The 11,323-nt window shown below is 47.2% G+C and overlaps 1 protein-coding gene across 5 annotated transcripts; it reads left to right on the plus strand.

Annotated features, from left to right (window-relative positions):
- Positions 1–656: 656 nt before the first annotated feature.
- C1H8orf58 (chromosome 1 C8orf58 homolog) lies at positions 657–11,250 on the plus strand. 5 transcript variants are annotated; one of them, XM_007476481.3, is made up of 7 exons: positions 657–3,000; positions 6,436–6,914; positions 7,349–7,495; positions 8,052–8,160; positions 8,339–8,451; positions 8,702–8,808; positions 10,493–11,250. In XM_007476481.3, the coding sequence occupies exons 2-7, from the start codon at positions 6,513–6,515 to the stop codon at positions 10,602–10,604; spliced, it is 990 nt and encodes a 329-aa protein (XP_007476543.2). In that variant the 5' UTR covers positions 657–3,000; positions 6,436–6,512; the 3' UTR covers positions 10,605–11,250. The 5 variants fall into 5 exon arrangements, with proteins under 5 accessions (XP_007476543.2, XP_007476545.2, XP_007476544.2 ...); XM_007476479.3 differs by lacking the exon at positions 657–3,000 and adding an exon at positions 3,049–3,854; XM_007476480.3 differs by lacking the exon at positions 657–3,000 and adding an exon at positions 3,049–3,854 and having other exon boundaries at positions 8,052–8,154.
- Positions 11,251–11,323: the final 73 nt, after the last annotated feature.

Consider the following 11,323-nt stretch of genomic DNA (forward strand, 5'->3'; position numbering starts at 1 on the left):
TAGGACTTCTAGTCTACAGACTTTCAAATAAAATGTAAGTCATTGCAAATGAACATTTTTATACAAAGAGAGGAGGAGTTCTGGACTGGATTATCTGGGAGGGGCAGTCCAGCCATAGGGCTTGACCTCCTCCTATACAATAGGAGAGACTTCCAAGACAAAAAGGGTACTTAAATTTTAATCAGATTAGACCCAATCCTAAACTGTCCTGCTTAAAGGAGGGGGTGGGGGTAACCCTGTAAGAGAAAGGATGGGGGCTGGGGGAACAGGATCAGTTTGGACATATTAATAACTCTTAATAACTTGAGAATAATACCCTAATGTCTCCCTCCACACACAACAAAGGGGATTCACCTCACTTCTAGAACTGAAACCTCTGTTCTAGTCTGAAAGATGAGATGAAAGCTGGTTGGCATCCCTGCTCCACAGCATTGTGGGGAAAGAAGTGTTACATAAGCCTGAGGTATTAAAAAAAAGGGACCTGCTACTTAGTTTAAGGGGTTCCAGGTAAGAAACTTCTAGCAATGCTGCCACTGATGGTCTTAAAGAGAACTTCCATTTTAAGAGTCAACCCCCCCCCCCCCATACAGATTGGCTGTGTGGGCAAGGGCAAGACATTTAATCTCTCTTAAAGATCTTGTCAAAGGACTCTCCTGGTCTCCAGAAGCCTCTCCCACTATATCACACCATCCTTGGGGCAGAGATGCCCTACCTGCTGCACCAAATCTTAAAGCCTATTGTTAGTCTGAGATCCCTGAAGTAGGACTTTCTCTCCAGGAGGAACCCTCATGTGACAAGGCCAAACTGGGGTTTCCACCTCCAAACTAAACAAACTGGAGATCGCCAAATCCCTCCAAGCTACAAGTCCCAGGACCTCTAGATTCCACATTGATGCCCCTCTAGTATCTTTGACAAGAAAACCCTAAAAGGGGTTGGCCTGAAAAACAACTGAAATTAGGGTTTACAACATGCCTTTTATACATTCTCTTATTGATGCTATCTACATTCCCATTTCACAAATGAGGAAATTGAGCCTCATATAATTTTATTGACTTGGCCAGTCACTAAGCTCTCAGGTATTTGGGGCAGGATTTGAATCTAGGTCTCCAGGCCTCTTCCTGCCATTGATCTACCATTCATTGTTCCATACCATCCTTTGCTACCACCTTCCCTCCCCTTTCCAGCTCACCTTTCTGTATCATCTTCTCCCATTGGAATGCAGACCCTTTGAAGGCAGGTACCATCTCCTTTACTTGGTATTTGTGTCTCTAGCCCATAGCCCAATGGAGGGTCCATAATAGGTGCTTTATTCCGCTCCGAAGACCCACGGGCTTTCCGTGGCCTCCCCTTCCTTCCTAGGGAAGAGATGGTTCTTCTTGGTTTTATCAATGACAAACCTGGGAGAGGAAATGATTTAGGGGCCAAACGCCTTGGCAAGCCTTCTTTTGTACCACATTGCTTATCAGAACAGGAAAGAATAAATGAGAAAGCATGGACATATTTACTAGGTGCCAGGCATGGAGGACAGAAAGACAAAAACTAGATAGTTGTTGCCCTCAGGCTATGTAAGAATTTTGGATTGGGAATTCTTTTGACTTGTGAATGGAGCCACGGGAAGGTCGACTGCTATTCCCTTTCCCCCAGTCAAGGAGGATGGATTTTGTTTCTGTTCTCCGATGGAGCAGGGTTGGGTCCTGCTTTGCTGGTGGGTAGCTGGATCCGAAGGGAAGCGTGGCATGGGGAAATCTAGGCACATCCCTGCAATGTTCAAGGGTTTGACCTTTAAGGAACCAAGACTGGGTTGCCTTGAAGTTTCTGATTTGGGCATGGCTAGAAGTCATTCATAGGTTGAGAAGGTTAAAGGGCTGGGGTTTGGGCTCTAGTTTGGAAGAAGAAAGTGAATGAAGGGGAAAGGTCAACCAAGATGACTCCCAAGCAGTCCAAAGAAGTTGTCTCTCTTCCCTTAGGTTGGCAGGGAGCCATGGCTGTATGGAGGGTAAGGGAATGTCTGGTCTTTTTTTCCCTCACTTCTGGGGAAGTTGGAAGGGGGGTTGGGCAGGTTAGAGGAAGCCGGAGTGAGCCACACACAAAGCCTGTGCCTGAGACTGCCTGCATTCCTGCGGGCCCGGAGCTTCCTGTTCTGGGCCAGCCACATTCCTGACCCAAAGTCACCACGGAGATAGCTGGGCCCCTCGAGGAATCCAACCTCACATTCCCCAGATGCAGGGCAGGGTTCTTTCACTCCCATTCTTCCCCTTATCTACCTTGGAGGGATTTTCTTTTCTTCTGTCCCTTTCTAGGGGGAAGAATAGAGTGAACTTTGATCTTGACTCAGGTATCTCCTCTCCCTCACCCCCTCCAGCTTCTTTGAGTTGGAGGAGAATGGGGTGGAGAGGAAATGCAAGTGGGGCTTAGGAAGTCTCTGTAGCTTCTTCCCAAATTTATAGCTACAAATTGGAGTTTCAGTTGGCCTTCTGGCAGCCCTGCTTGGAAAAGATATTTCTTCTCTCTTCCCAGTAGGATCTATTTATTTAGTCTCTGAGGAAAAGGGTTGAGTAGAGTTTTGACCCAGCCTAAAATGAAGAATAATACTTTGCACAAATGTTTTTGTTTAGTCACCATCAACTCTTTGTGACCCCTATTTGGGGTTTTCTAGGCAAACATACTGGAGTGGGCTGCCTTTTCCTTCTTCAGCTCATTTTCCAGATGGTGAAACTGAGGCAAAAGGTTTTGCCTAGGTTTTTAGCGTTTGAACTCTGGCTTCCAGATGGAGAGGCCAGCACACAATCCACAGAGCCTCCAAACTTTTCATTTGCATATGTCTCCATCTCCATAGCTCCTCGCCACATTCCTGTAAGGGGAGGGGAATGGGGGGGTACGAGTTATAGTAATCTCCATTTTACAGATAAGACCCAGAACCAGCGAAGGGAAGAACGTTCTTCTTTAGGTCATTCACCGAGTGCCTACTTTGTGCAAAGTCCGGGGCCGGAGCTGGAGGAAGTAAGTGTAATGACCACAATCTTCCCTCCCGGAGGTCCCAGCCTTTCCTCTACAACTACAAGGAAACCGAGGCTTCCTCCTCTTTATAACCGTCTCTTCCCTCGGTTAACTCTACCTTGGGAGAGGGTGGTTAATACTCCTAGAATTTAGAAGCTGGCAGATTTTAAGTAGCCCAGCCATCTCTTTTTAACAGCTAAGGAAACTGAGGGAGAGGACCGAGGATAGGGAAGCGAGGGATCTCCTCTTAGTGCGACCCCTCCCGCCTCCCGCTTTAGCTCTTTTCTGGGTTCCAGTTTCAGCCCCGCTTTCATCTTTGTAAGGGTGGCAGTTCTGACTAGCCGAGCGAGAGACAACGCTAAACTGTCTGATCGCCTTTATCTCCTCGAAGTCAGGATTAGGAAAGAGGGATGGAGGGGAGAATGGGAAGGTTTAGTTCAGCGACCGCCTGACTCCTCTCCTCTCTCCCGGTTCATCCATTCTGAGGCTCTCGCACCCCCATCCCAGCTGCCTCGGGCTCACATTTCTCCCACCTGTCCCCAATCCTCCCCTTAAGCCAGTGGGGACCTCTGCTATCCCAGCGCGGGCTGAGCACTGCACGTTCACATTCGCCTACTCCTCCCCCACCTCCACCCCTACCTCCATCCCCACCCCCCCAGCCCCAGCCCTCCTAGCCTGGGAGTGTCCCAGACCGCGCCCTGTCCGGGCTGCGGGGCTGGGAGGGGAGGGGAGTGGGGGCTGACGGCCTGGGCTGGGCAGTCTATCCTCCTGGGTTGCCGCTGCGCTTTCCGACCCTCGGAGCCGCGCCATGCTGGGGAAGCGGCGGGTCTTCACCCTACAGCCGCTCGGCAGCCAGAGTGAGTCACCAACCTGCCCCTCCCTTCCCTTGCCCCAATCCCAGCCCCAATCCCTGCTCCTGCCTCCATCCCTGTCCCTGTCCCTACTTCTGCCCCAGCACTCGGAGCCTGAGCGGGCGTTAGGATTCTCCCGGAGATATTCACGTGCCGGGGAGGGCTGGGGGGCGGAGGCGGCCCCTTCTCCCGATTTAATGTAATGATCGCCTCTGTTCTGGTCCTCTTTTCCTTTCGGATGGGGCTTTCGCCCGGGGCACGTCTGGGATCGTGTCTCCGGGTCCGGGACCCTGGCTACGCGCTTCTCTCCTTCGCCCAGGATGCAGTACTGAGGAATGCCACGCCCCAGGGCTCCCGGGCCTCGGGACTACCTGGTGTTGTGGACCCAGGTTTCATATTGGACCATTTCTGGAGCTAGCCCCTCTCCCGCATTTTCTTTACATCCCACCTTGAGACACCCCCCACCCCACTGGAAGTTTAAATTCTGCTCACCTGCCCCAAGATAACATTTCCGAACCTAATTTCCCCCGACTCCACCTAAGCCCTGTGCTAATTTGAGAAATAAACAATTCTGCTTGCAGCAAACGAACACCCCACCCCCATGGCGTACCCCTCATCCCCCGCTTTGAGGGCCTTCTTTATTTACTGTGCAGGGCTGGGAATTTATGCTTGCTTTCTGATCTGAGCTACTTTCTCCCGCTTCATCATCCCTCTTCTGTTTGGCTCTCGTCCTTGACCTTGGGACCAAGTGGGCTGGATGGGAGCTCCTGGGTTTTTCTGTTGTCTCGGTAGCTCTCATTCATTACCGCGCTGGAGAGTTTGCCGGAGCTTTTCTTCCCCTCTCCTCTGCCACCGACCTCACAGTTTAGGGCTGAAAGCCTCTTTAGCTATCCTCTTATGCCATCCTGGCAGCCTAGACCTGCCAACCTGGGCATCCCAACCCCCTCCTCTGCCCTCCTGGCCCCCAAATCCACCCAGCATTCCAAAGAAAAATTAATACCCATTTTAGAAGTGACTGGACTTTAAGGGTAACTATCAGTATGCATACTAGAGATTGGGGCAGGGGTTAGGGGGAGAGATGGCTAGTAGTAATTCATGCTTTGGTCTTACCCAGAGTTGACACTTGTAATGGGATTTTGGCTATAGTTTTGTTTCTGGAATGCATGAATTTATTGCAGACCTCTCCTGATGTCCAGTGTGGTGTAGTAGAATCAGTGCTGGCTTTGGAATCATAGGTCCTGGGTTCAAACCTTGGCTCTGCCCCTTCCTACTTGTGTGACCTTGCACCATTTGCCACTAAAGACTTGTTTTCTCTTTTGTAAAATGAGGGAGTTTCACTAGGCATTCAATTTGTTTCTGTCCAAGAGAGTGCTGGTGAACTCGTACATTTCTGAAGTGTGGATTAATTTTTGTTGCTGCTATTACAACTCTTAGCGACCCCATTTGGAATTTTCCTGGCAAAGATACTGGAATAGTGTGCCTTTACCTTTTCCAACTCATTTTACTGAGGAAGAAACTGAGGCAAGCAGGTTAAATGACTTGCCCAGAATCACACAGCTACTAAGTGTAAGAGGCAGGAAGATGAGTCTTCCTAATTCCAGGTCCAGTGCTCTATCCACTGTGTCACCAAGCTGTCAATTTAGGAGCTGTTTGGCATATATACATATTGGTGTCCCCAATAGTATATGTTCATTGAGGGCAGGTAGTTTCATTTTTTGTCTTTGCATCTGCAGAATTTATCACATTCCTTGAAGAATGTTGTTTAGTTGTATCCAAATCTTCTTGACTGAATTTGAGAGCTTTTGGGATTTTTTTTTTGGGGGGGGGGCAAAGATACTAGTGAGGTTTACTATTTTCTTCTGACAGCTCATTTTGTAGATAAAGAAAAATGAGGCAGACAGGATTAAGTGTCTTGCCCAGGATCACACAGCTAGTACATATCTGAGGTCAGATTTGAACTCCAGAACACTAATCTTCTTGACTCTGGGCCAACACCATCCACTGTGCCACCTAGCTGCCCTGGAGATAGTAAATCCTTTGTATTGATTGATTTAATCCAATGTAATCCAACAAGCATTTATTAAGGATTATGATTAAGAACAGTAAATATAGACAAAATAAAAAGATCCTGCCCTCTAGGAGCTTCTATTCTATTGGAGACAACAATGGGAACACCTTAGCTTATATTTGTGCAGGTTTTGATTGGAACTAGGAACAATGAAGGAAAATTCCGTTTCAATGAGAGAAGGAACTTCCTAAAAATTAGAGCTGTCTAAAATGAAAATGTACTGCCTCTGAAAGTAGTGAGTTCCCCCTTACTGGAGGTCTTCTGGTGGAGTCTGGTCAGTCACCTGGTGGAAATGTTCTAGGTATTTGATGTTCACATATCTAAGTGGGTGACCTCTTAGGTCCTCTCCAGTTCTGACATCCTATGATCTCACAAGGAGTTCTTCCTAGTATTTGCCTCTGCTTGTCTCCTCCCTTCGCCCACTCCTCTAGGGACACACCTTCCCATGGGAATGTTGCTTGGTCCAGGAACTTGGGGGCGGGAGTCTGTATGGTTTTTGATGCTGGCTTTCCTTGGCAGATGGTGGTGGCTGTGAAGCACTTCTGGGTGGCTGTGTGGTGCTTGGTGCTAAGAGCATCTATCTTCGTGTTCATGACATGCCCAGGGTACCTTCTCCTGAGTCCCAGGATGGTGAAGGCTCCATGAGAAGCTCCGGGGAACAGGCTTCAAGGGACTCTTGGTTAGAAATGGGGGGAGGAGAAAGCCCTTCCACTGCTCCCTCCAGTTTGGCTTTGGACTCTTCAAACTTGGCGCTGGGAGGGAGGCCCAAGATGGCCTCTGTCACCATGGAGCCCCCTCCAGACCTGGACCGGTTTCTGGCCAGCCGAAAACTAGAGCAGGTGGTGGCAAGGTCCTGTTGGCCCCGGTCTTCCCCAGCGACGTTACCCAAGTGTTGGCAGCAGAGGGAGCAGGGATCTGAAGTATCCTCAGAAGTAACTAGAGATCAGAATGGCACCAAGGCAGAACCTGGCTCACAGGCTGGCCCAGCAGAATCTCTGGTGAGTGCTGGCCATCAGACCAGAAGAGGGAGATGTCAGGGGAGAATTGCCCGTTGGGGAGGGGAAGACCCCCCTCTCCCTATAATATTCTTGACTCCCACCTCCTTCTCCCTGAAACTTTCTTGAGGTGGAGCCTACTCTCAGGCATTTCCTGCTCCTAATTGGTGGGTGTTTGCAAAGCTTCATGACTCGACAGGTAGCTGGGGTTGGTGTGACTTGTAGCTGGAGTTGCAGCAGCCTCCCCCACAGAGTGATGGGCAGGGGCATATGTTCATCATGTGCTGGGGTAGGGGAATGCTATTTGGTAGGGGTCTTTCTTACCTTGGCTCTCCACACCCTCAATCTCCCTTTCCCTGAAGCTGGGACTTGCTAACTCCTGGGGGCACAAGGGGAAGAAAGCAGATATAATCACTGTATGTTGCTATGTCCCATAGGCATTGGGTTCTGAGGCTGATGCCTGGGCTTGCCTCCCAGGGCAGGGGCTGCGATACTTGGAACATCTGTGTTTGATGCTGGAGCGAATGGCCATGCTCCAACAGCTTCAGCAGCAGCTCCAGCAGCAGCACCAGCAGATGCCAACTGTGAGTGAGGAGGATGAAGGAGGAGGATTGGGAACACCTGGACTTGGTGTGGCACAGTTCAGGGAGGGAGGTTGAAAAGAATGTCAGAGATGTATCCAACTCTGAGTAGGAACCCACACTGTATTGGAAAGAATAGTAGGGGGAAGTTAAGTAGCATAGTGGATTGAGGACCAGGACTAGAGATGGGAGGTCCTGGGTTCAAATGTGACTTTCTAGCTGTGTGACCCTGGGCAAGTCATTTAACTCTGTTTGCCTTACTCTCCTCATCTGTAAAATGAATTGGAGAAGGAAATGACAGATTACTCTGGTATTAATCTGGCGCCTTTACCAAGAAAAGCTCATGGGCAGTATTGATGTGATATGGCCCACAGGGCCACACTGAACACTAATAGGCTTGCTAAGAGGGTCAGATGAGTTCATGTATTCACAAATCATCATTTGCTATATAAATGCTAATTCTTTATTGGCTGGGGAGGCAGAAATTTTCTGGCTTTGCAATGATGGATTGGATTCCTTCATCAACAAAGTCACAGGTCTCTGTCTCTCCCTGGTGTAGGGCACGGAAGGCACGAATGAGAGCTCAATTCTTGCCCCTTTTCGCCCTCGAGTCTCCTCTGTCTTGGGGCCTCAGGAATTTCAGAGACTAGTGGAGAAGACAGGTAAAGGTAACTTGCTTCTGAATGTTGTTTTCTTTTTGGTCCTCTGAAATTTCATTTGCCATTCATCTATTCTATGGCAGGTCTTTTTGCCTTCAAACACCCATAACCCTACACTCAGGTTCCTTGATTAATCCAGTGGCTTCCTCTTCCTTGCTCAGGTTAACCCAAGCCCCTTTCTTCACAGTGGAAGAATCAGTTTTGCCTCGACAGGCACAGATGCACAGTGTCAGCACACCAAGTTTGCTAGAGGGACCAGCAGGAGCTGCCCACACAATCCCATCCTACCAAGGCCACAGGGTAGGTGGTACATATTGTTAGGAGTAAACCAATGTTGAGTGGAGGGTCTAAGGGAAGAATATAGGAAGCTCAGCTATCATACCCTTGTAATGGGAATATCAGAAGTGTGTGTATGGGGGTGATCCTGTGGGGCAAAGGACTTGTGAGGAGATGGGATGTTGATATGGTTCTAGGCTTGAAAAGGATGGGTAGGATGAAGGGTCATCATTTGGGTGGGTCTTCATGATGACTCGCCTTACCTCCCATTTAGAATAATCTCTCCCACTGGGACAAAGTCAAAGCTTTACTCAACAGAATCAGATGGAGGAGCCCTCGTGCCTCTGAACCCTCTTTTGCTCAAGACCCCCCTGCTCCCAGGTAAGTCTTGAGATGGAGATAGGGATAAATTGGAAGTTGGTGGCGATCAGCTGGAGTCTATACCTGATTGCTACTCTTTGTAGAGTGGCTCACAGCTAGAGGGAACCTTATAGGATTGTCTAGGGTCAGTCTAGCCCAGTAACCTTTGCCCTGGACTTGGAGTTAGGATGAATGATTGGGTATGTAACTGGACAACTCTGTGAGCCTCATTTTCCTTAGAATGAGGATAATAGTAAACCCTACTGAAGATCAAATATGAGTGATTATTATTAGTTCATCTTACAGATTGAGGACATAGACTCAGAAAATGATAATAATGATGACGATTTGTGGTGGTTGTTCAGTTATGTCTCACTCTTCTGTAACCCATTTGTTTTTTTTTTGTTTGTTTGTTTTTTAAGCAAAGATGCTATAATAGTTTGCCATTTCCTTCTTCAGCTTATTTTACAGATGAGGAAAATGAGGTAAACAGGGTTAAATGACTTGCCCAGGGTCACTTGGCTAGCCACTGGCTTCAAACACATAGTATACATGTGACCATTTGAATGATGAATCTTCCTGACTCTAGTCCCAGTGTGCTCTGTCCACTGCTCCACCTAGTTTCCCTATGATGATGATAATCTGAATAGTAAACCTAAAGAATAATAGTAGGGTATCAATTTATCTTTAGGCCATTTGTCTGAACTGTATTAAATAGAAGATAAGGTGTGAGAGTAATAATAATGATAATGGTATAGTGGATAGAGTTATGAGCTTGGAATCAGTAATTAAAATCCAGCCTCAGACATTTGGGTCCCTGGGCAAGTCACTTCTCTTTTCTGCCTCAGGTTCCTCATCTGTAAATGTAGATGATATTAGCACCTGCATCCCAGGGTTGCTGTGAGGATAAAATGAGATAATTAATTGTAAAAAGTGCTTAGGGAGGCAGCTAGGTGGCTCAGTGGACTGAAAGCCAGGCCTGGAGATGGGAAGTTCTTTGTTCAAATCTGACTTAGATATTTCCTACCTATATGACCCTGGGCAAGTTACTTAACCCTACCGCCTTCTGCCTTGGAACCAATACACAGGATTGATTCTAAGAAAGTAAAGTTTTTTTTAAAAAGTGCTTGGCACAGTATCTGGCACAAGTAAACTTTATAGAAATATCATCTATGATGATGATGATGATGATAACAGACACTTGGGCAGCATTTTAAAGTTCATAAAGTGCCTTATGTACATCATCAAATTTAGGGCTCAAAACAGCACTGTGAAATGGGTTTTAAAGTAAAGGTAATATGATCCTCCTTTTACAGATGAGAAAACAAGTTCACCAAGAATTATAGTCACATAGCTGATGCCAGAGAAAGGCTTTGAATCCATTTCTTTCTGACCCTAAAACCAACTCTTTCTATGAGTCTCCTGAGTCTTTTGGACTAGTCAAGGACTAGAATCCAGGTCTCTTGACCTGGATTTGTTCCACTATAAACTGCTGTCACTCAAAATGACCCTTGATTTAACCAATCTGTGCCACAGTTTCCCCTTCTTAACAATAAGGATAGGGAGTAGGCAAAGGAATGAAAGTGAATATATTTGGAAGTTCCTTTTCTCTATCATTAAACAGTGATGTGCTGAACTAATATTCCTGGATAAAGTTATTACAGTTGTTTCTTTCTCACCTGACACTAATCTCCTTTCTCTACAGGAGAGATTCAAAGGAACTACCGGAAGGCCCTCTGCCTTGCTCCTCAAGGAGGACCTTTTTGCCAAGTTTGGTATCAAAGAAACATCGAGCCAAGAACTTCTCTGTCTGTTGAAGCCAAAGTCCTTTCCTTTCTCTTTCTGGCAAATCATGGGTGGGGCAACACCTCCTCAATGCAATAGCCTTTAACTGGTTACCATGACCAGTAGAATCTCTCTCCTTCAAGATTGCTGGAAGATGGGGCTTCTGCACATTTCAGGAAATTGATTCCTTCAGTCCCTCTACTCATTGAAATCCTATAACTTGATATACCCTCTTCCTTGAATTGCTGCAGTCAAAAGTTCCATTGTATTGCCAAGTTGGTGATGAGTCTTTTTGGCCTTGGGCTGGTCCTTGGTTAAAAGACACACAATCCATCCCCAAGCCCAGCTTTGAAGCCTTTCTAGTTCTATAAGACTGACCAGAGTTTGGGGTCCACTTTCAGTCTTCAAGAATCAAGGGTCACCAGGTCAGAATGAAAGAGGACTGTATTGGAGGTGGGGTTCTATGGACTGAAGTGTCCCCTGCTCAAGTGCTTTCTGTCCTAGCTCTTGTCCCATTGTCAGAAATCCCTCCGATTGTACAATGTGAACTTATTTGTTGTGCCTTTATGTGAAGCATTTTGTGGTATATGATACCACAGGCCCTATGCTTCCTGTTACAGATGTGTATTTATGTGTAATTATATGTAGATGTGTTTATGTATAAAGGTGTCAATGTGAGCTGGCTATTGTACCAGCCTGGGTACAACTCTTGGGGGCTGACTAGATTTTAGTTCTTTGAAGTGGGAAAAGA

Source organism: Monodelphis domestica, chromosome 1, assembly GCF_027887165.1.
Source record: "Monodelphis domestica isolate mMonDom1 chromosome 1, mMonDom1.pri, whole genome shotgun sequence".
Classification (NCBI taxonomy): Eukaryota; Metazoa; Chordata; class Mammalia; order Didelphimorphia; family Didelphidae; genus Monodelphis; species Monodelphis domestica.